Source organism: Orcinus orca, chromosome 14, assembly GCF_937001465.1.
Source record: "Orcinus orca chromosome 14, mOrcOrc1.1, whole genome shotgun sequence".
In the NCBI taxonomy this organism is placed as follows: Eukaryota; Metazoa; Chordata; class Mammalia; order Artiodactyla; family Delphinidae; genus Orcinus; species Orcinus orca.
The window spans coordinates 29,005,708-29,027,606 of record NC_064572.1 but is presented as its reverse complement, the minus strand read 5'-3'; the positions used below and the strand labels follow the sequence as shown (position 1 = coordinate 29,027,606).

Sequence of the window (21,899 nt, the reverse complement as noted above, 5' to 3'; positions counted from 1 at the left end):
TCCGTGGCATGTGGGATCTTCCCGGATCACGGCTCGAACCCGTGTCCCCTGCGTTAGCAGGCAGATCCTTAACCACTGAGCCACCAGGGAAGTCCCGGGGAAGGTTTTGTCCATAGTCACGGATCAGGAAAAGTTCTGAGTGAAGTGTATTCTACTGCATTCTAAATTACAGAAAATTCCCAGAGGGACTCCGATTCCATTCACTGCAGTAGGTGTTGACTGACCCCCTATTGTGTCCTGACCACATTCCAGCTCTGCAGTTACTCACTGAGTGGAAGGATAGGCTTGGTGGCTTTAGAGCCAGCTCAACTGCTCATCGTGTGGCCTTCTGCAAGTACCTCGTGACTCTGAGTCTTGGCTTCTGATTCATATGAGAACTGTTCCCAGCTAGAGCATTAGATTAATCAGTAAGTGGATTTCGATACCAGGAGCCCCAGCCCTTCTCTTTTTGCAAAGACTGTCACTTACTGGATAAGTGAGGCTGTCCTGCATACAGAACTACAGGTGTGTGTTTTGTCAATTGCACGATCTCCCCTCAACTGCCTATATAGAGATTGTCTGTACCCTTTGCTAGCTGTGTGACTTTAGGCAAGTGACTCAACCTCTATGAGTCTCAGTTTCTTCATCTGTGAAATGGGAATGATAATAGCACCAACTTCATAGCGTTGCTGTAAAGATTTAGTGAGATATTAGGTGGCATGTCACAGTGCCTGGTATATAGTATGTGTTCAATAAATGTTAGCAATGTATTTCCCTACACTCAAGCACTCATTTCCAGAAATTAATCTAGAATGAAAGCCACATTACTAATACCACACCTACTTCCTTGATAACACGTTATACAAGGGACAGGCTAACACAGAAGGATCTCATGGCCACTGTCCCAGTCTTCATGACTGCCCTGCGGAAGGCTCAGTCCAGAGATGGCTTTTCCTGTCTTCTACATGATGGGTAAAGTGATACACTAATGGTCAGACACGAAGACGGCTGAACTAGAATCTGGGTCTCCTACCCCCCAGACCAGCATTCTGCCTCCTACATCTTGCTGACCACTTGGCAAGAGGATCAGCTGAGATGGTGATTTTTTTTTTTTTAGAAGTATTTTATTTAGTTAGTTTTTTTTGGAAGAGGGGCTACGTTGTCTTTGTCGCTGCGCGCAGGCATCCTCTAGTTGCGGCGAACGGGGGCTACTCTTCGTTGTGGTGCACAGGCTTCTCACTGCAGTGGCTTCTCTTGTTGAGGAGCACAGGCTCTGGGCGCATGGGCTTCAGTAGTTGTGGCACGAGGGCTCAGTAGTTGTGGCGCACGGGCTTAGTTGCTCTGCAGCATGTGGGATCTTCCCAGACCAGGGATCAAACCCGTGTCCCCTGAATTGGCAGGTGGATTCTTAACCACTGCACCACCAGGGAAGTCCCTGGGACAGTGATTTAGAAGGCTCTTTGAATGTCCTACGCTCTTGGGGACAACATTATGAATGTCAATTCTCACCATGCAGACAGCAAATTCAAAACATTCTGATAATATCATCTGTTTGGATGCCCAAGACTTCTTCCGTAAGATTTTTGAGAGAAGATGATGAAAACCAAAATTTTTAATATTTGGGCTATGGTGCTTTCACACCATTGGAGAGACTAAAATGTAAACATCCTTCTGGAAGGCACTGGGAGATATACATCAGGTGCCTTCAAGGTGTGGATTTGGTAGACTCTTCACTCCAGTGAACTTCTGGAAAGTTAACTTCAGGAGTTAACTGGAAATGTCTTCTGAGAAAAATGAGGTAAACATGAAAAGATCAACCTTGTATCCCTGTTTACAATAACAAAATTTAGAAACAACCTAAATTTATGGTACTAGGGGATTTGGTTAAATAAATGATCATTTGCCATACAATGGGGTACTACGTGTCATTAAAAGTAGATATGTAGCTTGACATATTTCAGGATGGAAAGCTGTCATTCTTATATTGTTGCAGGGGCAGTAGGGAGGGGAGAAGTTACTGATGGTACACAAAGTAACATCCTGTGTGTGTGTGTGTGTGTGTGTGTGTGTGTGTGTGTACAAACACCCTCCCTTACACATGCACTTCATAAATGCACACATCTGAATATGTCTGCTAAGTAGAAACACGAACTTTTTTTTCTCTCATCAGGTTTATAGATTTTTTTCAATAATGAGCCTATATGCCTTGTGCAATTTTTTCAAGGAGAAAAAGATCTGGGGTGCAGGCCTTGGGGATTTCTCCTCAGTGGAAGCTGGGTTCCTCCCCAGCCGTGATCCCACCCCCTAAACCTCCACCTCCACCCATACCTCCCCCTTCCCCCAAGCCCTCAGGCACCTGAAGTGATGCAGAGAGCAGGTGTTCCTCGGAGTTCCAGGTCAAGAGGCTCTGTGTCTTCCCCTCTTCCTCTGCCTGATTGGTCGTCTCAGGTGGACAGCCTGGAGGTCCACCAGGAGGTGGTTTCCAGCAAGAAAGGGACCAGAGGCCAGGCTGCCCCACGGAGGCTGGCTGTTTCCGGGAACGTGACAAGGCTCTGGCTGCTCCCCTAGAAGATTGGGAAGCTGAGTTTCTTGCCCTCCTTGAGATCTAGCCTTCTTCCTCCCCCTCTCCCTCCCATCTCCCTCCCCGTCTCTGCAAGAGCCCCAGGGCCAACAGCTGAGTCCCAACAGAAGTCACAGGCTGGAGCCCCAGGGAGGCCATCTGGGCACAGAGGACAGTCATAGTGAGGGCCTCCCAGGCCACATGGGCAAGAGAGTGAGGGTAATCTATGCAGATGATGGAGTTTAAGAAACGCTGCCCCCACATATGGCACCTTGGCATACTGAATAGTTTAATCTGAAGGAGTCTGAGGAAACAACAGAAGCAGGAAGGTCACTCTGCCCTTCCCCCGTCCTTCTCCTCTGAAGCAGGTCATAAACCCTCAAGGGAGAGGTGCCCTTATACGCAGAGGAAAGGAGCCTACAGCTCTGAAGACAAAGCGTCAGCGAGAAGAATCCTAACACACAGGCCTCACTACTGTCCCCAGTTTCCTACCCTCACCTCACAGTCCTGAACCTGTCACCCTCGCACAACTACCCCCCATCATCACCCCCGGCACAGAAACACTAAGGCCGGTTTCTTCAGGGCTTCATGTTCTTATGAAGGCTCCCATGACACATAAAACTTCTATCAAACAAATCTGCGTGCCTTTCTCCTATAAATCTGTCTTTATCGGTTTAATTTTCAGACCCAGACAGGGACCCTAAGAGTGTTGAGGAAAACGTTTCCCACCCCAACACAGACCTGTCCCTACCGCTCCAAGGGCAAGGAGACTCCGAGATCCAGGAGCCTTCCTAAGGTGACAGCTGTGGTGGCCCCTTGCAGGAAGGTGGCCATGGCCAGAGAAAGCTTGGCAGACCACGACAGGGCTCTGAGAGCGAGTGGGGGCGGACAGACCCTGAGCATCTGGTCACCCCATCAGGGCTCTGCTAAGCGTGGGGCAGGCGTGGACACAGCCGTGCAGTTGCACGGGCCCTGAGAACCGCCTCCGGGATAGAGACAGGCGGCCTGACACCTGGACCCTGCTCTCCATCATTCCTGTGCAAACTTTCCAAGCTAAAAGAAGTGAGGGATGTTTCCAACATTGCAATGGAAGGAGGCCTGGCCCTCGGTGCTAGTCCTAAGGCGGCTTGCTGTTGTTACTAATATTCACGATAATGACGATGAAGCTAGCACTCGGCAAGCACTTGCTGTGTATCAGGCATCGGGCAGGATCTCACTTAGTCCTCACCGACCTGTGATATGGGTACGGGTATCGTCTCTGGGAGGTTCGTCACCTAGCCACATGGTGCTTAAGGGGCACAGCCAAGACTCAGGTCCCAGGTCTGTCCTACTCCAGGTTCTTAATCACTAAGACCATCACAAACACTCATTCATTCATTCACTCAAAACACAGTGTTTTAGTCTCTCCCCTATATCAGGCACTTCCTATGACCTCCTGTTCTCAAGGGCTTCTCTGCCGCCTCCCCCTGGCCAGGTGGACACACTGTATGGAGACAAGGCTGGAGGCCCCCAGACCTTGGATCTGGTCTGTCTCCCTCAGGTGCAGCCCCAGTCTGAGACAGCACTGGGGCCAGGGTCAGGAGTGGCCAGCAACATCACGCGGCCCCCTGCCTGCCTGCTAGCTGGGAGATGCACTGCCACCCTTGGAAGAGATGGGAGCCACAGAAGAAGGTGACCTCACACAAGTCCCTGCCCTCTCGCTAGAGTCCTCAGATATAAATGGAGTGTCTGGACCAGGCGATTCTGAAGTCCTCCGAGAGCCCCTGGCCAAAAGTTCTAAGCTGCTTCACCTCTCTGGGCAGGTTGGTGTCTTTTTTCCTAAGATTCTGCAAGTGTAAGATTTTTATATTTTAGCAACTGCTTTTAAAATCTTATGTTTTAACACAACATTGTAAAACAGCTATACTCCAATTTAAAAAAAAAAGACACACACACAAATCTTATTTTCCAATATTTTTGCATGTGAGGAAAAAAAAAGGACTGACCCAGCCAACAGGACATTATTAGCCTCCACTCAGTTATAAGAGCCTACCACCTCTGGTAATGAGGGGCACCGTGCTATCTTTAAATGTTATTATTTTTCATTATATATATTTAAAAATCCATGCTCATTGCAAATGTTTGGAAAATAGAGAAAATTGGGAAAAGTAAAAAATAGAGTCAAGACCCCAAAGAAAACTACTAGTATTTTTTTTAACATATTTTCTCCTTCTCCAAGATATGATGGTAAATAAAAGAGCAAGGTGCATTAAAATGTGTTTTAAAATCTTATGCTTCAGTTATTCCTGGAATCCCAATATCAAGTATTTCTAGGATTCTATGATTCAAAAATTCTAAGATTTCCTTATTCTAAGACTCTCTGGCTGCAGGAAGGGAGACCAAAGTCCTCTTTTCATGCCCTTGTGAGCTACCATTTGGGTAGAAGGGAGAGAGAATGGGTTATTCCATCCTCACAGCTCCCTAGGACTTGGACAGGCTGTGTAAGCGTCTCATCCACGCCCATGCCAGCCCTCCAAGGACGCCCCCGCCCATCCTCTGCACCCTTCCCCGCGACTCACTGAGGCTGGGCTCTGGTGTTTGCCTCTGAAGATGTTTGGTGGGTGCTGGCAGCCCTGGAGCCTCAGCCGCCATGGCCTTGGTGGGGCCTGACCCATGAGGTGCGGGCCCAGGAAGAACACACTCTTTCCCTCTCCCTTTACAGTGGGGGCCAGAGACACCTCCAGGTGGGTGCTGCCCCACCAGAACCAAAGGTTCCAGGCCTAGAATAGGCTGGTGGGGCAGGGGCTCCCAGCACACGGTGAGGACTCACCCAGGAGCTCGGCATTTGGGCTTCCCCGACGTGGGGTCCGAGTGGTGGTGGTGGAGGGGACTCTGCCGGCTGCGACCCACCTCCCCACGGAATAACAACATCCTCTGCGGACGGGTGGGGTGGTAGAGCCGGGGCTAGGGACTGTGGGTGTGCGATGGGTGCCTTCTCTCTGCCCTTCTCCCTCCAGGCAACAGCCAGTGCTGGTGTCTTCATTCCTGCCCAGCTCCCCCGGGCACCTCCGGGCAGAGCCTGCGGGGAACCCTGGCAGTGGCTGGCCAGCTCCCCCACTCCCGTCACCAGCCAGGCCCTGTCGCCTCCCTGCCCCCAGTGTGTCTCTCCTGCCCCTGCCACTCCAGCCTCTTCCTCACTCTGGGTTTGAGACCCTCTTGACAAAAGGAGCCACCTAGCGCTGCCACAGCCCACCGTGTGACCCTGAGAACGTACGTACTTCCTCCCTGGGCCCATCTCCCCATTCTGTAAAGTTGAGGGTCCAGAAAATTTTCAGGCTCCTTCCAAGTCCAGACAGGCTCTGACTCCACGGGAGAGAAGTGGGGTACGCTTGCAGATGGGCACTACCCCAACTATCCCAACACAAATACGTGCCATGTCAACAAAGTCGCTAAAGCAGAGGCGATTTCTCTACTGAAACCCACACGTCAGCGTGGGGTTCCTGCCCCCTGAGGTCCTCAAGCGGCTAGAATCTCTGCGCAGAGTTTGGGGCCCTCCTCAGTATTTCTGTGACTTCCCGGAGTGAGTGTGTGCGTGGGAGGGACTGCCTGCTGAGCTCCGATTTCCAGGGCTGTGCTCACCCCTTTATCTTCACCCATGCATCAGTTCATTTCTCTCAATTTCCACCGAAATAAACAAAAATCCTGATTCATGCAAAGCCCTTAATTTGGACATTCCCAAAGGACTGAGGGGACAGCCACGCCAGAACAATTAAGTATTAGACGTATTAGGCAAATTGCATCCTAAAAAGCCCCCAGCCGCTCCCACCTGCCCCCGCTGCCATCTCTGTCTCTGTGGCTCCCCCCACCCCGTCTCCACAACCATTTTCTCTCCGCATTAAGGGTGCTCTCCGTGGTTACAAGGGGCCCCTGATGCAGCCTCACTTTTCTCAGCGCCCCCAGCAGCGCAGACCCACTTACTCGGTGATACAAATTCTGCCGCTCACTTAGAAGGCAAGAGTGGCTCCAGGCATTTGCTTTCAGTGACATTTCTTTTGTCAGTGGGGATTGCTCTATCAAAGCCTCCTGAGATTTCTTTAGTGAGCTCCCCTAGTTATGTTTAGAACAGGATGAGACTTTCATACATTTGAATCCCAAAGATTTTTTTCTTTCCTACAGCACAACGCTGAGATAAAGTGCAGTCCTGCAATTCGGGCCTCAGGGAAGCGTGAGATTTATTACCCCGCAACCTGGTGGAAGCCTCAGTGCCAGCCTGGCAGTGCCCGGTGTGGGTGGGAAGGTCAAGGAGCCACAGGAGGAACACCCTTCCCCAGGACAGCGAGGTGGGACCCGCGCACCCTGGAGCCCCAGCCCTCCCGAACCGGGGTGCAAGGCTGTCCCCCAACATCCCTCTTCTCCCCCACCCAGCTCCACCCCCCCCCAGCAAAGGGTGCCCTGGGAACCTGGGGAGCTAGCTGGAGGGGCTGCAGGCGGGAAGCACCCCCTCTCCTCACCGCTTACCCAGCAAATGCCCCTCGCCTGTCTCAGCCTGGCGCGGGGACTTAGGGCTAAGTCCCTTTGCTCACCGGCCTCCTAGGGGCAGGGCCCAGACGCTCTGGGGCTGAGCCCCCCATTGGGGCTCACGTTCCAGCTCTGGATGCCTCCCTTGGACAGGTCCCTTTATTCTCAGTGCCTCAGTGGCCACATCTGTAAGGTGGAATAATGAAACACAGAACGAGATTATTTAGTGAAAGCACCTTGCAAACTGGCCCAATGCCAGTGTCAGACCCAAGTACAGTATATATTAGCAAAAAATATCATCCCAGCCTCCTGGTTCAGGGCTCCTGCCCAGTATTTAGTACCCTGTGGCTCTGTGACCCTCCATCCCCCTGCCCATGGCATTCCAGGTGAGAAATCCTTGAACCCTCCAGGTTCCCATAGATTGAAGGTTTCTGGGGCTCCTGCAAACATAGAGACTTGGGGGCCCACTGCCTGTGGCCCCAGCTCTGCCCCTCATACCAACCCAGATGCAGAATTTGGTTCCTGCACAAATTGTCAGGAGGAATCCAGTCCTCATGAGCATCTGGGATTTCTGGAGATTTTGCAGGAGTCGTGTGGGTCCCAGGGAAGAGCTCCGCTGTTAGCCCCTGGCATTCAATCACCATTCCCCCCTTCCCCCATCTCTCTCCGCCCACTGCCACCTCCCACTCAGCTCTCACAGAGCCCCCTTGCTCACAAACCGTTGCCCCCAGCCTTCGGCAGTCTTTGTACTAGGGGACCCTTGCCTTGAACCAGCATCCCCCCAAGGGGCGTTACCAAGGGCTCACCCAACTGCCCAGAGATGAACACCTCCAGCTCCCTTTGCCTGGGATGGGTGCCTACCCAGCATCCCTGCGTGGCTGAAAGCCTCTCTCAGCTGCGCCCTCCTCCTATCCTCTCAGCCTCCACTGTGTGACCTGGCCTGCGCCCACCCCCAGCCCTCCCTGGGGGACGTGGCCACCTCCGCTCAGAGTCTCCCTGGCCGCACACAGACTTCCTGAACTTCAGTAGCCCGGAACAGGACAGAATGCTGGAGATGTTCCTGTCCCCTCAGCCATCCCCAGACCCCCTGCATCCGCTGTATGGGACCCTCACCACCACTCTCCCCTCGATAGGCTGTAGGAATAGCTGGAGGAGGGAGGAATAGGATGGAAATGGCAGCTAACACGTACGTAGCACTTGCCATGTGCACGCACTCTCCTAAGGGCTTTACACGTACCACAAACACGTATGCAACGCATGCAAAAATAAACCACTTAATCCTCACACTAATCCTGTGAAATATGTATTATTTCCATTTTATAGATGAAGAAACTGAGGCTCAGAGAGGTTAAGTAACTCGCCAAAAATCACACAGTGAGTGATGGAGTCAGAACTGGAAGCAAGGCAATCTGGTCTCTGCTCTTTTCCACAGGAGGCTTCTGAGCCCCCATCGTCTCCCTCACCAGGGCCTATGCTCCCCCCAACCCACATGGTAACACCTGGAGCTTAGATGGAACAGAGGGTGGAAAACCACTGGCCTAAGAGGAGATGTGAGATCTGTCAGGAACATTTTGCATGAGCACAGGCAAATCTTAACTCCTGGCCTGGACGCTGCTACCACTGGTTTGGTTTGGGCATAGTCATTTGGTCTCTCTGGGCCTCAGTTTCCCCATTTGCACAAGGGGGTCAGACATTTCTACACATTCTCCTGCTGCTAATCTTGTATGAACTGAAGGCCTAAGTGTCCTCTTACCGACCAGCCAGTGATAGGCTCCTCCTAGGAGACACGACCTCCAGCTGCAAGGCCCGGCGGGCTGCTCACCCCCTCTCCTGGCTTCCAGCTGCCTCTTGGTTTCCAGGGTGCGGTCCCCAGGAAGAATCTAGGGAGCCCTGTGGGACTTTGAAGGGAGGCAGGGAACCCACCACCTCTGTGCATCCCTGTTTATCCTGCAAATGCTGCATTTATTAAGGGCAAGTCCCGCCGTCATGGGCTCACGGTCTAGGGGGCAGACAGGCCTTATTCAGTCACCACGGAGATCAACTCACAAGTGCACCAAATTCTCTGAAGCAGAGGTTGGAGAAACATCCTCTGAGGAAGACCGGCAGGGCCTCGGCAGCTGCGGGAAGGATTCTGGCCTTCTCCCTAAGGGCAATGGAAGCCACTGGATGGCTTTTGGCAGGGCCCCTGTGAGGCAGAACTGAACCACCCCCCCCCCACAAAAGATCTCTTTAATGTTATTATTCATCATCAGATTTTCAGGAACAATAGTAATTCCTCACTTGCTAAGCACTTTCATAGACACTTTCTCCTTTGCTCTAAACCAACCTTGTGAGTCGTTCCATATTCCCATTTTGCAAATAAGGGAGCTGAGGCTGGAAGGGAGGCGGTGGCCGGGCAGGCTGCACGTGGGTCCAAGAGCTGGTGTGGAGCCAGGCCCCCTGCCTCCCTGAGCTTGTCCCAGGGGGACTCTGATCTTGGCGGGCACCCGGCTGCCTCCACCTCTCCAGGAGCGATGAGGCACCGCCAGCCCTGGTGGCCACCCCCTCCCAGGGAGTCCTGGCAGCAGGAACAGGACCTTCGCCCAGCAGCGGAGGATTTGCCGAGGCGCCTCTGGCTGTCCGTGCACGTTTCTTCCAGCAGCACGCAGCCAGGAGTCCCGGAGGCCTCTGCTGAGGCCTTTTGGGAGGCAGGGGGTGGAGAGAGAAAGATACAAATAAGAAAAGCATGCCTCTCCTCCAGCAGCCTACAGCCTAGGGAGGCAGAGACACTGCACTCAGCAGCTCAAGGAGTGATCAGCAATTCTGATAGGGAAAAAGTGTGCCCATTTTACAGATGGGAGTCTAAGGATCAGAGAGGTAAAATAACTTCCAGTTCCACCCAGCTGGTAAATGGTGATGCTGGGAGTCAAAAGAATCCCTGTCCAATTGGGGGAGGGGAGCAGTTTTCCCCAGGAAAACAGTGCAGCGTTTTCAGAGATCTTGGGTGACAGAGGTCTCCCATTACCCTGGTTATGTGATTAAAAAAAATTTTTTTTTAACTGAGATGTAATTTTCACACAGGAAAATGTGTGTGACAAATGTGTGCAACCACCACCAGAATCAAGGTACAGAGCATCTCCAGCTCTCCACAAAGTTCCCTCATGCCCACTCCCAGTCTCCTTCCTACCCCCAGCCCTGGCAACTAGTCACCTGTTTTCTTTCCTCAGGGTTTTATCTTTTCCAAAATCTCCTGTGAAGGGACTCACCTGGTGTGTAGTCTCTTGGGGCCTGGCTCCTTCACTTCGCAGAACGCTGTGAGTATCTGTGCGTGTTGATGCATGCATGTACACGTGAGTGGCTCACGCCTTTTTATTGTTGAGTAGTATTCTGTCCGTTGTATGGATACGCCAGTTTATTTATCCATTCACTATTTGCTATACGTTTGGGTTGTTTCCAGTTGAAGGCTATTTTGAATAAAGTTGTTAATGGACATTTGCATACAGGTCGCTTTGTGGACAAAAGTTTTCATTTCCCTTGTGTGAGTACATAGGGCAGTCGTTGCTGATTTGTAGGTAAGTGTATTGTTCAACTTTATAAGAAGCAGTCCAAATGTTTTCCTAAGCGGCTCTACCTCTTTGCATTCCCACCCAAATGTATGAGAGTTCCAGTTGCCCAGCATCCTCCCAATACTTGATGTGGTCAATCTTGTTACTTTTAGCTGTTCTAATGGGTAGGAAGTAGGATCTTTGTGGTTTTAATGGGCCTTTCCCTAATAACCAATGACGCTGAGCATCTTTTCCTGTATCTATTTGTCACTGTGTATCTTTAGTAAAGTGTCCAAATCTTTTGTCCATTCTTTGGGGGCGGGTTAAGAACGCTTTATATATTCTGGATACAAGTCCAATATCAGATATATGATGTGAAAATATCTTCTCCCAGCTTGTGGGGTTTCGTTTTTTTCTGTTTTTTGCCTTCTCATTTTTTCACCACTGTCTTTTGAAGAGTAGGAGTTTTTAGTCTTGACAAAGTCCAATTTGTCAAGCTCTTCTTTTATGGTTTATACTTTTAGTGTCATCTTTGTCTAACCCAAGGTCACAAAGATTTTTTAAAATGTTTTTCCTCGGTGTTATGGTTTTAGTTCTTACCTTTAAGTCGATTATCCATTTTGACTGAGTCAATTTTCACACATGATATGAGGTGAAGGTTGAGATGTATTTTTTTCCACACGGATCTTCCATTTTTCCAGCATCATTTATTGAGAAGACTACCCTGTCCTGATTGACCTACCTTGGCACTTTGTTGAGAACTAACCACGGTTGTGTGAGTCTATTTCTGGACTTTCTATTCTGTTCCATTGTTCTGTGAGTCTATTCTTACACCAAAGCCTTACTGTCTTGGTTACTATAGCTTCACAGTAAGCCTAGAAATCAGGTAGTGTAAATCCTCCCACTTCGTTCTTTTTCAGAATTGTTTTGGATATTCTAGATCTGCCATAAAAATTTTATCATCAGTTTGCCAATTTCTAAAAAACACGCAGTCTGCTGGAATTTTGAGTGGAAAAACATTAAATTTATAGATCATTTTGGGGAGAATTTGATATCTTAACAATATTGAGGCTTCTTTTAGATATTCTCATGTTTCTCTCAGCAAGGCATTATAATTTTTCATGTACAGGTATTTTATGTCCTGATGCACTGTGAACAGGTATTGCTTTCTTAATTTGCACTCTCAAACTTGGTTGGAGCCCCCGGGGATGCTGTCGAGGCTCTCCTGTCCTGCCCCAGATATTCCTCGTGTGCATCCGGAGGAGGCCTGTGGAGAAGAGGGGATGAGCAGGTGTAGACTCCCCTGCGCACGGGGCTCCCTATGATTCCAAATTGTCACCCTAACCTTTAAAAATCTGTTAAAATTTCAGTTGCATTTTCTGCTTCTCTGTTGACCACTTTCTTCCATGCTCTTCCATGTTCTGCCAGAGGTAGAAGAGTGCATGGGCCCTCTCTCTTCTAGGGACTTGTCACCCTCTGAAATTTAATCCACCTGGGGCTAAGAGGTATGACTCTGTAGATTATTAGCTTCTTCTCATCGTTAGGGTAGGACTGATATCTTTTTGTAGCGTTCTGCATCCTAAGCAGAGTGTAGGTAACTTTTTGGTCAGGGCCGTGGCCTGGGCTTCCAAGACCACAGCCCCCTCAGGGATGGGAGGGCCACCGGGAGACTGGAAAAGGGGAAGGATTCCACAGGTGGAGGCCTGGGGGCTTAGAGGAGCCCCAAACCCCTGACTCTGGCCCACTCCTGTGGCACGGCCGGATGAGCTCTCCTTTTTTTTTTTTTTTTTTAAATCTATGATCTTGTTGTTTGCAATACTCTAGAACTGACAACAGCAGATAAACCTGGTTTTCTCATACCAAAAAAAACTGTGTAGCCTTGTTAGTTATAACACTTTACATTGTGGGAAAGACGATAAAAACCCTCTTCCTTAGCTGCTTCCCAATCCTCCGCACTTCATCAGGGCCACCCCGCAGCTGAGCTTTCCCTGAGTCACAGCTCATTACTTACTATGACAATTCAGGCAGCAAAAGGCAGAACTACCAAAAGAAATGCTGCAAGTGTCTGTGGTGGTGGTTGCTGTTTGTACGTCTGGTTTTGTGCCCCCAAGAACGTTATTCCCCTGTTGCTGGACGCCTCATCAAAACCAAAGATGTTTCCATTATGATCACCCCGCCATCGGCATGAGCGGCACAGGCAGCCAAGTGTTATCCTACTTATCAGGATTCCTTGTCCTGCTGATGGCAGCTGATCAGAGGTCAGTACCTGGACCACCCTGTGAAGGACTCTTAGGGGGAGCATGCTCTGATGGATTGGCAATGTCTGCCACGGGCAAGAGATGGGGAAGCATCGGCGTGCACTTCCATGTGCTATCCCTGCCCCATGAAATGTGCCAGGACTGCTGTCAGAGCTGGGGTGCTGGGGCTCTTAGAGGGCCCCGCTCCACCCATACTACCCACCATGGCAACGACTGCACTGCACCAAGGGCATGTGCCCACCCAGGGTCCATGATCTCCCTCCTTGCAGGCTACACTCTGAGTACAATGGCCCACAGAATGCCCCGCCCGAACAGTCCCAAATCTAGGGCCTGTGGTAGCATCTCCCTAGGTCAGTCCCCCTAAGGTGTGGCTGGGTCACCATGTAGGCACCCCTAGGCCCAAGTGGTAGCTGTTTAGAAGGGGCAGTTTCCAAGGGGAAGCTGTTTGCACAGGGATGTAAATGGAGCTTGGACTTGAGGCCTAGACACACACAGGTGTGTGAGGTCCCTGGACAGGGGTCTCCTCTTGCCCTGGGCCCCACAAATGTCAGGGAGGGGCCTGTGATACACTCGTTGAAAGGGTGTGGTAAGGATTAATGATGTCTGTCATGGGCAAGGGGTAGTTTGAAATTATACAGCACCTTGCATGTCGGCCCTCCCTGCCCAGTAAGAGGCATCACATTCCTTCCACCTCCTGTCTGGCACCCTCAGCCTGCACGGACTTTTCCAGGGAAAGAGCGCTCACCACCTTCCAAGGGAGACACCCCGTGTGTTTGAAAGTTCATTAGAACGTCCTTCTCTATGCCGACCCCCAAATTACCTCCCAGGTGCTTCCACCCTTTGGACCAAGTTCTGGACGGTGACTTGCCCGAGGCCACACAGCTACTGGGTGCAGGAGCCTAAGTAGGACCCCCAGGCCCATTCTTGCCTCCCCACCCTGAGGTGATGTTTAGAGGAGCCCCAGAGCAAGCGGGGCCACGGCGGGGAGGCTGGGGCCGTCTTCTCGTGGCTCTGTCCCCTCCCTGTCCACCCCCAGCCCCAATCATCTTACCAGCCCAGCACATTAGAGCTCTGGCTTTGCTGGCCCTTTCCACTAAAACAGAGAGAAAAAGAAAAACACAGCACAACGTTCTGGGGTCCAAAACAAACACCAAGGACAATGTTAATAAATACATAAAATTGTAAGGATCTGGATCTCAAAGGCACTTAACACAGGCAGGCTGGGTCGCGCAGGAATGGTTCAGTGTGTGCCCCAGCCTTGCCGGGAGGGGGCAGGCAGCGGGTGGAGAGGGCACCTGGGGAGCCCCTCTAGGGCCTCCACTCTCCGGGGGTTGCCGCCCGGGGACCACTGCTCCTATTCCTCTAGCCTGGCTCAGAGTGGCCGCCTCGCCCTGGAACAGAAGAACTAGCCAGCACCTCTACGGCCTGCTGAGGAGTCTGGGAGACCCTCTGCATGACTTAGAGTGAGGAGCCCTGGGAGAGGTCCCGGGAACCGGGTGGCTTCCTGAGGGCCAGAGGGCCCAGGGAAGTTACCTGCCCTTGGAGGTAACATGGGTGCAGCTGAGGCTCCACAGTGCTGTCTCCTCCCCACCTGCACGAGGGGCACTTGGGGCCCTTGTCATCTCCAGGACCCGGCTATGAGTGGACTCCGGTCCTCAGCCCTGGAGCCTGGTCACCCCCGCACCCGCACCCAGTACCACGAATGGACCTCCAGTCCAGCTTAAGCCAGGCGGGAGAAGAAGACGCCTGACTCCAGCAGGAGCGGTCTCTGGTAGAGGGCAATGATTGGCAGGGCTCAGCCTGAGAACTCACGTCTCCTCTGTGCCCCACAAAGTCACCTTCCAGCCCGTGCTCTCTTCACGCACCCGAGTGACGACCACAGTTGCCGTTCCTGGTCCAGCCAGGGGGCCGAGCACCAGCTGGGGACCCCCTGGGTGATGAGGACACATGTTCCCGAGTGTCCAGAGCCCCCTTCTCAGGGGGGCCTGGGGTGAGGTTAACAGGCCCACCTGTAAACTGGAGGCACCAGAAGTAATAGGAAATGCCATCTTCAGGGGCAGAGGTGGCCACCAACATGGCCCTCCAGCCAGCAAGTGCAAGGTGGACTCTGCCCTTTGGCCATGGCCAGAGGAGCTGTCTGGAGCTCTCGCTATGAAGAGCTGGGTCTGAGATGAACTGGCCTCCCGCCCACCCTAGCCCTGCAGCTGGAGCCTCACGACCACATTCGGCCCCAGCCACTTCCTCTTGGACCACCCTGTGAGGGTTCCCCCGACCTTCCCCGGCCGGGCTTTGCCCCTCTTGGCAGAGGAGCCCGGTACTCGGGGTCTCCACAGGGGTCCCCACAATTTCTGGCAAAGGGAGGCAGTGTGAGGCCCGGTGGCTGTGTGTGTGTGTGTGTGTGTGTGTGTGTGGACACTGCCGCCAGTGGGTATGGTGTGTGTGTGTGTGTGTGTGTGTGTGTGTGTGTGTGTGTGTGTACACTGCCGCCAGTGGGTATGGGGTGTGTGTGTGTGTGTGTGTGTGTGTGTGGACACTGCCGCCAGTGGGTATGGTGTGTGTGTGTGTGTGTGTGTGTGTGTGTGTGTGTGTGTGTGTGTTGGGGGGACTTAGCTGGCCCTCAGTCCTGGCAGGAGAGACAGCCAGGAGCCCCTGAGAGGTTCGATTCGGTCACCTGGGCTGCTTGCTGAGGTATCTCCGGTTAGGGCTTTCCCTGATCTGTTTCTTCCTCATAGACCCACTTCATGGGGTGAAAAGTGTCACAGCCCCAAACTAGAACAATAAGAAGGCAAATAATTTAAAAGGCAGTCCGTGCTTGCCCCAGCCCCGCTGTGTGTCCTCTGAGCCGGGATGTCTGGGGCAGCACAGAGAGTGTAAACTTGACCGGAGGGATGGGCAAGGCGAGGCTCATGTCACCGGGGAGGTGGTGGGAAGGCTGGTGCCTGGATGCTTCGGGTCTTCCCTGAGCTGCCCCTTATCTTCAGAGACTGGTGTAGGGGCCCCAGCCCAGCCCCAGGGCAGTCCCCGGGGGGCACTAGGAGAAGTGCCCCAGAACACTGTAGGGTTCCGTTTCTGGGCAGCAAAGCGGCGCTGGCTCACTGGGGAGCTTGTGCCCAGAGGTCCTGGGAGCTGTGTGGCTCGGCCATGCTGATGGCCGTCTGATCCCGCTGGTCCCACAGTGGGCTCCACAGCCTCTGGAGGGGCCTTGGGTCCTCGGAAGGGGCTCCCAGGAGTGGAGAAGGGTGGTGGTGAGGCCAGGCTGGGGTCCGGGCTCGCATCAGGGCCCGAGGCCTTCGTGGTACAGGACTCACAGCACAGCCGGTGGTAGCCGGGGATGGAGCAGTAGCGACCAAGCACTTCCATCTGGCAGAAGATGGACCTGTCCTCCACACAGGGCTCCGCTGCACACACAGCACAAGGACCGATGCTGGAGGACGCCCATCAGCCAGGTTACAACTCCCACTCGGCCCTCACCTCCCGCCCTCACCACCTCCCAATCAACCCAAAGGAATCCGTGCCACTCTGGCCGGGGCCAGGCAGATGCCCGGGTTACTCACACTGTGACGAGCAGCTTAAACGTCCTGCCCCTGGTGAGCACGCATTTGGAACAGTAAGCCCCCCACCAACAAATTTGGAGTCAAGCAGATCTAGGTTCCGATCAAGGCTCTATCACTAAAAAGCTGCAAGGCTTTGGGCAAGTCATTTAAACTGTCCAACACTCAGTTTCTTCTGTGAAATGGGGATAATGCTGACATTTACCAATGAATAATAATATTATTATTGTAAGTAGCATTTGTAAAGTTCCTGGCATAGAGGGGTGCTCATTATATTAGTTTTGTTTGCTTTTGTTCAAATGTCATCTAAAAATGTTTTTGCATTTCTGTGATAACTTCAGGTAGGTCTCTCCAGACGATGTGAAGGCAGGAGCTTTGCTTTCTATTAATCTTTCCAGGGAAAGAGAAAAGGAGGGGGACAGGGAAGAGGAGAGGAGGGGGAGAGAAAGAGAAGAGAGAAAAGGTAGGGTGCTGGCTTAGGGGAACAGGAGAGAGACTAGAGAAAATGGAAAGCCAGTGGCCTCTAGATGGCGCTAGAATTCTAGGGTCAGAATCAGAGCTCCCCTTTGCTCCCAGAGGAAAAGGAAAGGAAACCCAAGCACTTGAACAGCCTGAGCCTCAGCACAGGAGCAGAACAGCAGCAAGACTGGAGCCAGAAGTTCCTTTGAGGACATTTAATCAGACCCCACTATTTTACAGATGAGGGTGCTGAGCTCAGAGAGTTTCACGAATTTGTACAAGGTCACACAGCCAACTGATCCTCTAACTAGGAGTTTGGGTCTGGGATCTTTCTGCTACTCATCTTGTCAGACCCTGGTCCTTGGGAAGGTAAGAAAGGGAAACAGAGAAGGAACCTAGGAAGGAAGCACAGAACATAGAGCCTGGTATATAGTAGGTGCTTAGTTAATATTTATTAATGGATGGAAGGGTGGTTAGATGGATGGGTGGATGGATGGAAAGATGAGAGGGTGAGCTGCTGGGCTCCTGATCATGAAGCAGAGAGAAATGGCTGCTACTATATTTGCTGTTGGCTGACTGCTAAGCAGGAATGCATGCATTATCTCATTTAATTCTCTCAACAGCCCTATAAAGAGAGCTCAGAACTACAACTGCTCATCCAAAAATCCTGGAACCAGATACGGTTCATAATTCAGAACTTCTGAGGTTAGAAGAGTAACATTCAGTGTATTTACATTAATGTCCCCAGTGGAGACTGGAGGTCACCTTGCAACCAAATACGGCAATGTTTCCGTAGCAAAAGAATAACTAATCTCTCGTTAGCTCAGTTCAGATTTTGCTTCCCAGTGCGTCTGCACCAAATTTAGGGGGACACTTGCAGCTTTCAATATTTTGGAACTGCAGATAAGGAGTCATGGACCAATATAAGCATCATCCCCACCTCACAGCTGAGGAATCCAAGGCTCCAAGAGGCTAAGGTCACGTGGACAGACGGGAAGCTGGGTCCACTCCACTGCACGGCCCATGCCCACGATGCCGTGAACACTGGAAGAATGGGGAGGGGGTGGGGTCCAGAGATACACTTACTTGATGATATCTTGTTGATGGGATCTAGGGGCCCCGACTGTGGCACCCACTCCCCGTCTGGGGTCACAAGTTCCCGGACGTCAGCCCCCACTGTGGAATTCTGGAGATTTTCTGTGAGGGGGAAAAGCAGCTCTAGTATTTGGGCTGGGAAGCCAGCCAAGCTGGGCCTCAGGTCTAGGCCAGAGGAGCTGGGCTGGACCCCCATCCTACCCGGCTCACCTCCGCAGGCGGGCAGACTGCAGACCTGGACCGTGTCCGGCTTGTCCCCCTCACACTGCCCCAGACTGCTGGCGTTGGCCCGGCACACCACCTGCCGCAGCTGGACGCCCTCTCCGCAAGTGACGGAGCACTGCCGTGGGGAGACAGGAGCGAGGGGTGTGGAGAGACAGTGGAAGGAGGCGGTGAGCTCTGCAGTCCAGCCAGTGCCCAGGACAGAAAGGGGACAGAGAAGGGTGCCAAGTCTCTGCTGGACCAGAGGGACATGCAAGGACTGCTCTCAACAGCCTCTCCAGGACAGCACAGCAACTGTCAAATACTCCTGTACCAGGTGGGAAAGAGCCACTGCCCTGATCTTGGAACCCCCTGAACCTTCCCACCATCTGGAGGGGGCCTGTGGGACCCCATTCCGGCACTACTGCTTGTGTTCACTCTGTCTGGCCTGTGCCTGCGTCCTTAAATATTTTGTGTATCACCCTGCCGCCATCCACTAGCCCAAGGGACCTGAGGCAGGTCCATGCACTTGATGATACCTTGTTAAGGGGATGTAGGAACCCAGACTGTAACAACGGCTAAGCTGAGAGAGCTGGGTGATGGGGTCGCCATGGACCCCTCTAGCTCTGACATTCAATGACTTTGTTTCCAACACTCAGCTTGTAGAGACATGCTCAAAAGTGTCTTCTTCTCTAAGAGGAAAAGGTGTGGGTACAAGGAACAGAAGGCCATTTGAAAGGGCTGCCACACACATCACGCCCTGGAACCCACATACTCTGATAAAGGGGTGGAGTGGCTTCAGGAAGAGCAAGGGTGCCCCACGTGACCAGGTCACTGGGTTTGTAGGCACTGAGCACAGCCTCTCCTAGCGGGATGGGAAGGACTTGCAAAGGTCCACTTCTCATGCCAGGGCAGGTGATGAGCAAGGGAGACACAAGGGTCACATGCCACACAGAACAGTGGGACAAAGACGGCTCATCTTCCCAGGAGGAATAATTACAAACAGCAATAGCTCTGGAATGCTCTGCCCATCTTACAGGGGCAACTATCTCCCACCAGCTGTCACCTCTCTGTTTTACGTAAGGGGCCCTTTATGGATCAGCGGTCTTTCTGGTTTATATTCAAACAAATAAAGCTATATATTATGGAGAAGAATATAAAATCTGCACAGGTTGTGTGGGGATTTTTAGTTCTTTAAAATACTCTGTATTATGCAATATTTCAAGCCTACAGGAAGGTATGAGGAAGTTGGTCATGAACGCCTGTTCAAACACCCCCACTCGCAACTTTAGTAGATCAGTATTCTGGCACATTTTCAAATACCGTGTTGTGCCTTTTTAAACTTTAAGTAATTGGTATCCCCATTGGTAGGGCTACTTTCTTCATACTTCAGTGCTTTTTCTCACCTATTTTTCTGCGGGTTATCTATATTGATGAGTACAGTTCAAGCTTATTCATTTTTCTTGCTGTATAGTATTTTATTACATGAATAGACCATGGGGTTTTTTGGGGGGGGGGGGTCCAATTTCCTATGGATAGATATTTAGAATATTTCCTGATATTCTGTTATTACAATAAACATCATTGTGCTTACTTCCATGATCGAATGAGGTTTTAAAAATTGTAATCAAATATACAGATCATCAAATTTACATCATAACCATTTTTAAGTGTACAGTTCAGTGGCACTAAGTACTTTCACATTACTGTGTAACCATCGCCACCATCCATCTCTAGAACGGTTTCTTCTTCCCAAACTGAAACTCTGTGCCCATTAAACATTCACTTCCCATTCCCCCCCCCGCTGGTCCCTGGCAACCACACTTCTACTTTCTCGCTCTGTGAATCTGGCTGCTCTAGGTGTCTCACATAAGTGGAATCCTACAGTATTTGTCCTTTTGTGTCTGGCTTATTTCACTCTACATAATGTCTTCAAGGTTCATATCAAACGCGTTTTTAAGAAAAAACCCCAAACTTGAAAAAACTTCCCTGTGGCCCCTGGACTATTCCACAACCTTCTTACTGTTTGCCTTTTTCTTCCCTGGCCTCCCAGCAATGAACTTGCTACAGAGCTGCCAGAGTGATCTTTAAACCTGAAATCAGAGCTGGTGACATACACGTTAAAACCTTTCAAGTTTCCCACTGCTCTTAGAATAACTCTAACGCCTCATAAAGCCCTGCAGGATTTGACCCCCTGCCCACTCTCCAAAGATGTCGTGTAAGCCCTGCCCCTCTCATTAAGCGCCAGTCCCAATGTCCTTTAGGTTTCTGGAACATGGCAAGGTTGTTCTTGTCTCAGGGTCTTCATATGGCTCACATCTCAGGTCTCAGCTCGAATGTCACCTCCTCAGAGAGGCCCTCCCTGATATGTTACCCTGTTTACTTCTGCTCAGCTCCAACTGCAACCTGTAAATGCTTTTGTTATTGGTACTTGTCTCTTATGTCTCCCTCACTAGACTGTAAGCACCATGAGGACAAGAATCAGGTCTGTCTGGTTGGTAGTGGGTTCCAGGCATTCTTAGTACAGTGTGCCTGGAACGTACTTGGCACCTTAGTTTCCCGACCAGGGATTGAACCCGTGCGCCCTGCAGTGGAAGTGCCGAGTCTTAACCACTGGACATCCAGGGGAGTCCCAGTAAATATTTCTTAATACAAGAGTGTCTTACAATTTGCTCATCTGTAACACAGGGATATTAGCCCAGGCCTCCTAACTCTGTGAAGGTCAAAGCTGATAGTGAATGGATATAAAGGCCAAGCCCAAAACCATGGCCCAGCATACCGTTGGACTTAGTTTTGAGAAAAATCAGATCAGATGTGGGGAGAGGGATTCAGCCAGAAACACTCGGCCTGCAGGGAGCGCCAGATCTCTCTGCAGCTCCTCCACCCAGACCCTCCTCTTCCTTGACTTTGCAAGGAAGGCGCCTGTCGGCCCAGCCCCTCCCACGCCCTGAGGACAGCTCACCTGGGACCAGGCTCCCGTCCGCCACTGGGCTGGACAGGGCACGCGGTGGCAGGGCCGGCGGGCCTCGGGCCGGTCCCCGGGGCAGGCCTTGGCCGGCATGGCCTTGTGGGTACCGTTGGGGAGGGGCAGCAGGCACTGCACTCCCCGAGTCTGCACCCCCAGCTTCCCACAACTCCGGCTGCAGGTGCCCCACTCCTCCGTCATCCACCTGGAGACAGACAGGGAGAAAGGTGGAGGAAAGGCAGGACTATGGGACACTTCCTCCCAAGGCCACTCCCACTCCCTGAACCACCAAAGGCAGGAGCCACAGAGATGGTTTGGGCTTCAGAATGCTTGGGGGCCAAGCCAGCCACCCACGTGGCTCTGCAGCTGTCAGGCGTGTGGCCTTAGGGAGGTCACGTATTCTCTCCTCTGTTTCCTCATCTGAAAAATGGGTATAATGCATATTTAAATCCTGACACCCTGCAGGTCCTTGGACAAGCTATTAACCCCTCTAAGCCTCAGTTACCCCATCTTTACATCAGGATTCTTTCAACACTTCATGAATATTTGCGTGTCTAGCATGTGCAGGCACTGTCCTAGGTGCTGACATTCAGCCGGGCACAAACAGATGAAAATCACAGCTTGCAGAGTAGAAGCCCCTACCATGGGGCTCTTGGGACAATTAAAGGACCTGTATATGTAAAGCACATGGCAGAGTGCACGGCATGCAGTAGGCATGTCATAAGTGCAGGCACTATTATCATCACCGTCAGTGCCTGCAGAGCTTTGGTGCTGATCAGCTAAGCCGCTAGTCTCCAAGCGTCTTTTAGC

The 21,899-nt window shown here is 51.7% G+C and overlaps 1 protein-coding gene and 1 long non-coding RNA gene across 2 annotated transcripts in view; both read right to left on the bottom strand.

The window, feature by feature from the left end:
* Positions 1 to 9,245, bottom strand: part of LOC117196979 (uncharacterized) — a 42,700-nt gene extending 33,455 nt beyond the window's left edge. The window contains exons 1-3 of the long non-coding RNA XR_007471438.1: positions 8,790 to 9,245; positions 7,160 to 7,222; positions 2,336 to 2,543 (exon numbers count right to left, since the gene is read on the bottom strand). This is a non-coding gene — a long non-coding RNA (uncharacterized LOC117196979). The remainder of the gene's footprint in view (positions 1 to 2,335; positions 2,544 to 7,159; positions 7,223 to 8,789) is intronic.
* An 11-nt stretch (positions 9,246 to 9,256) lies between these two features.
* Positions 9,257 to 21,899, bottom strand: part of ADAMTS14 (ADAM metallopeptidase with thrombospondin type 1 motif 14) — a 97,695-nt gene continuing 85,052 nt past the window's right edge. The window contains exons 19-22 of the mRNA XM_004280777.4: positions 21,087 to 21,294; positions 18,134 to 18,263; positions 17,915 to 18,025; positions 9,257 to 16,216 (exon numbers count right to left, since the gene is read on the bottom strand). Of these exons, the coding sequence (XP_004280825.1) occupies positions 15,723 to 16,216; positions 17,915 to 18,025; positions 18,134 to 18,263; positions 21,087 to 21,294 (943 nt within the window). The 3' untranslated portion in view covers positions 9,257 to 15,722. The remainder of the gene's footprint in view (positions 16,217 to 17,914; positions 18,026 to 18,133; positions 18,264 to 21,086; positions 21,295 to 21,899) is intronic.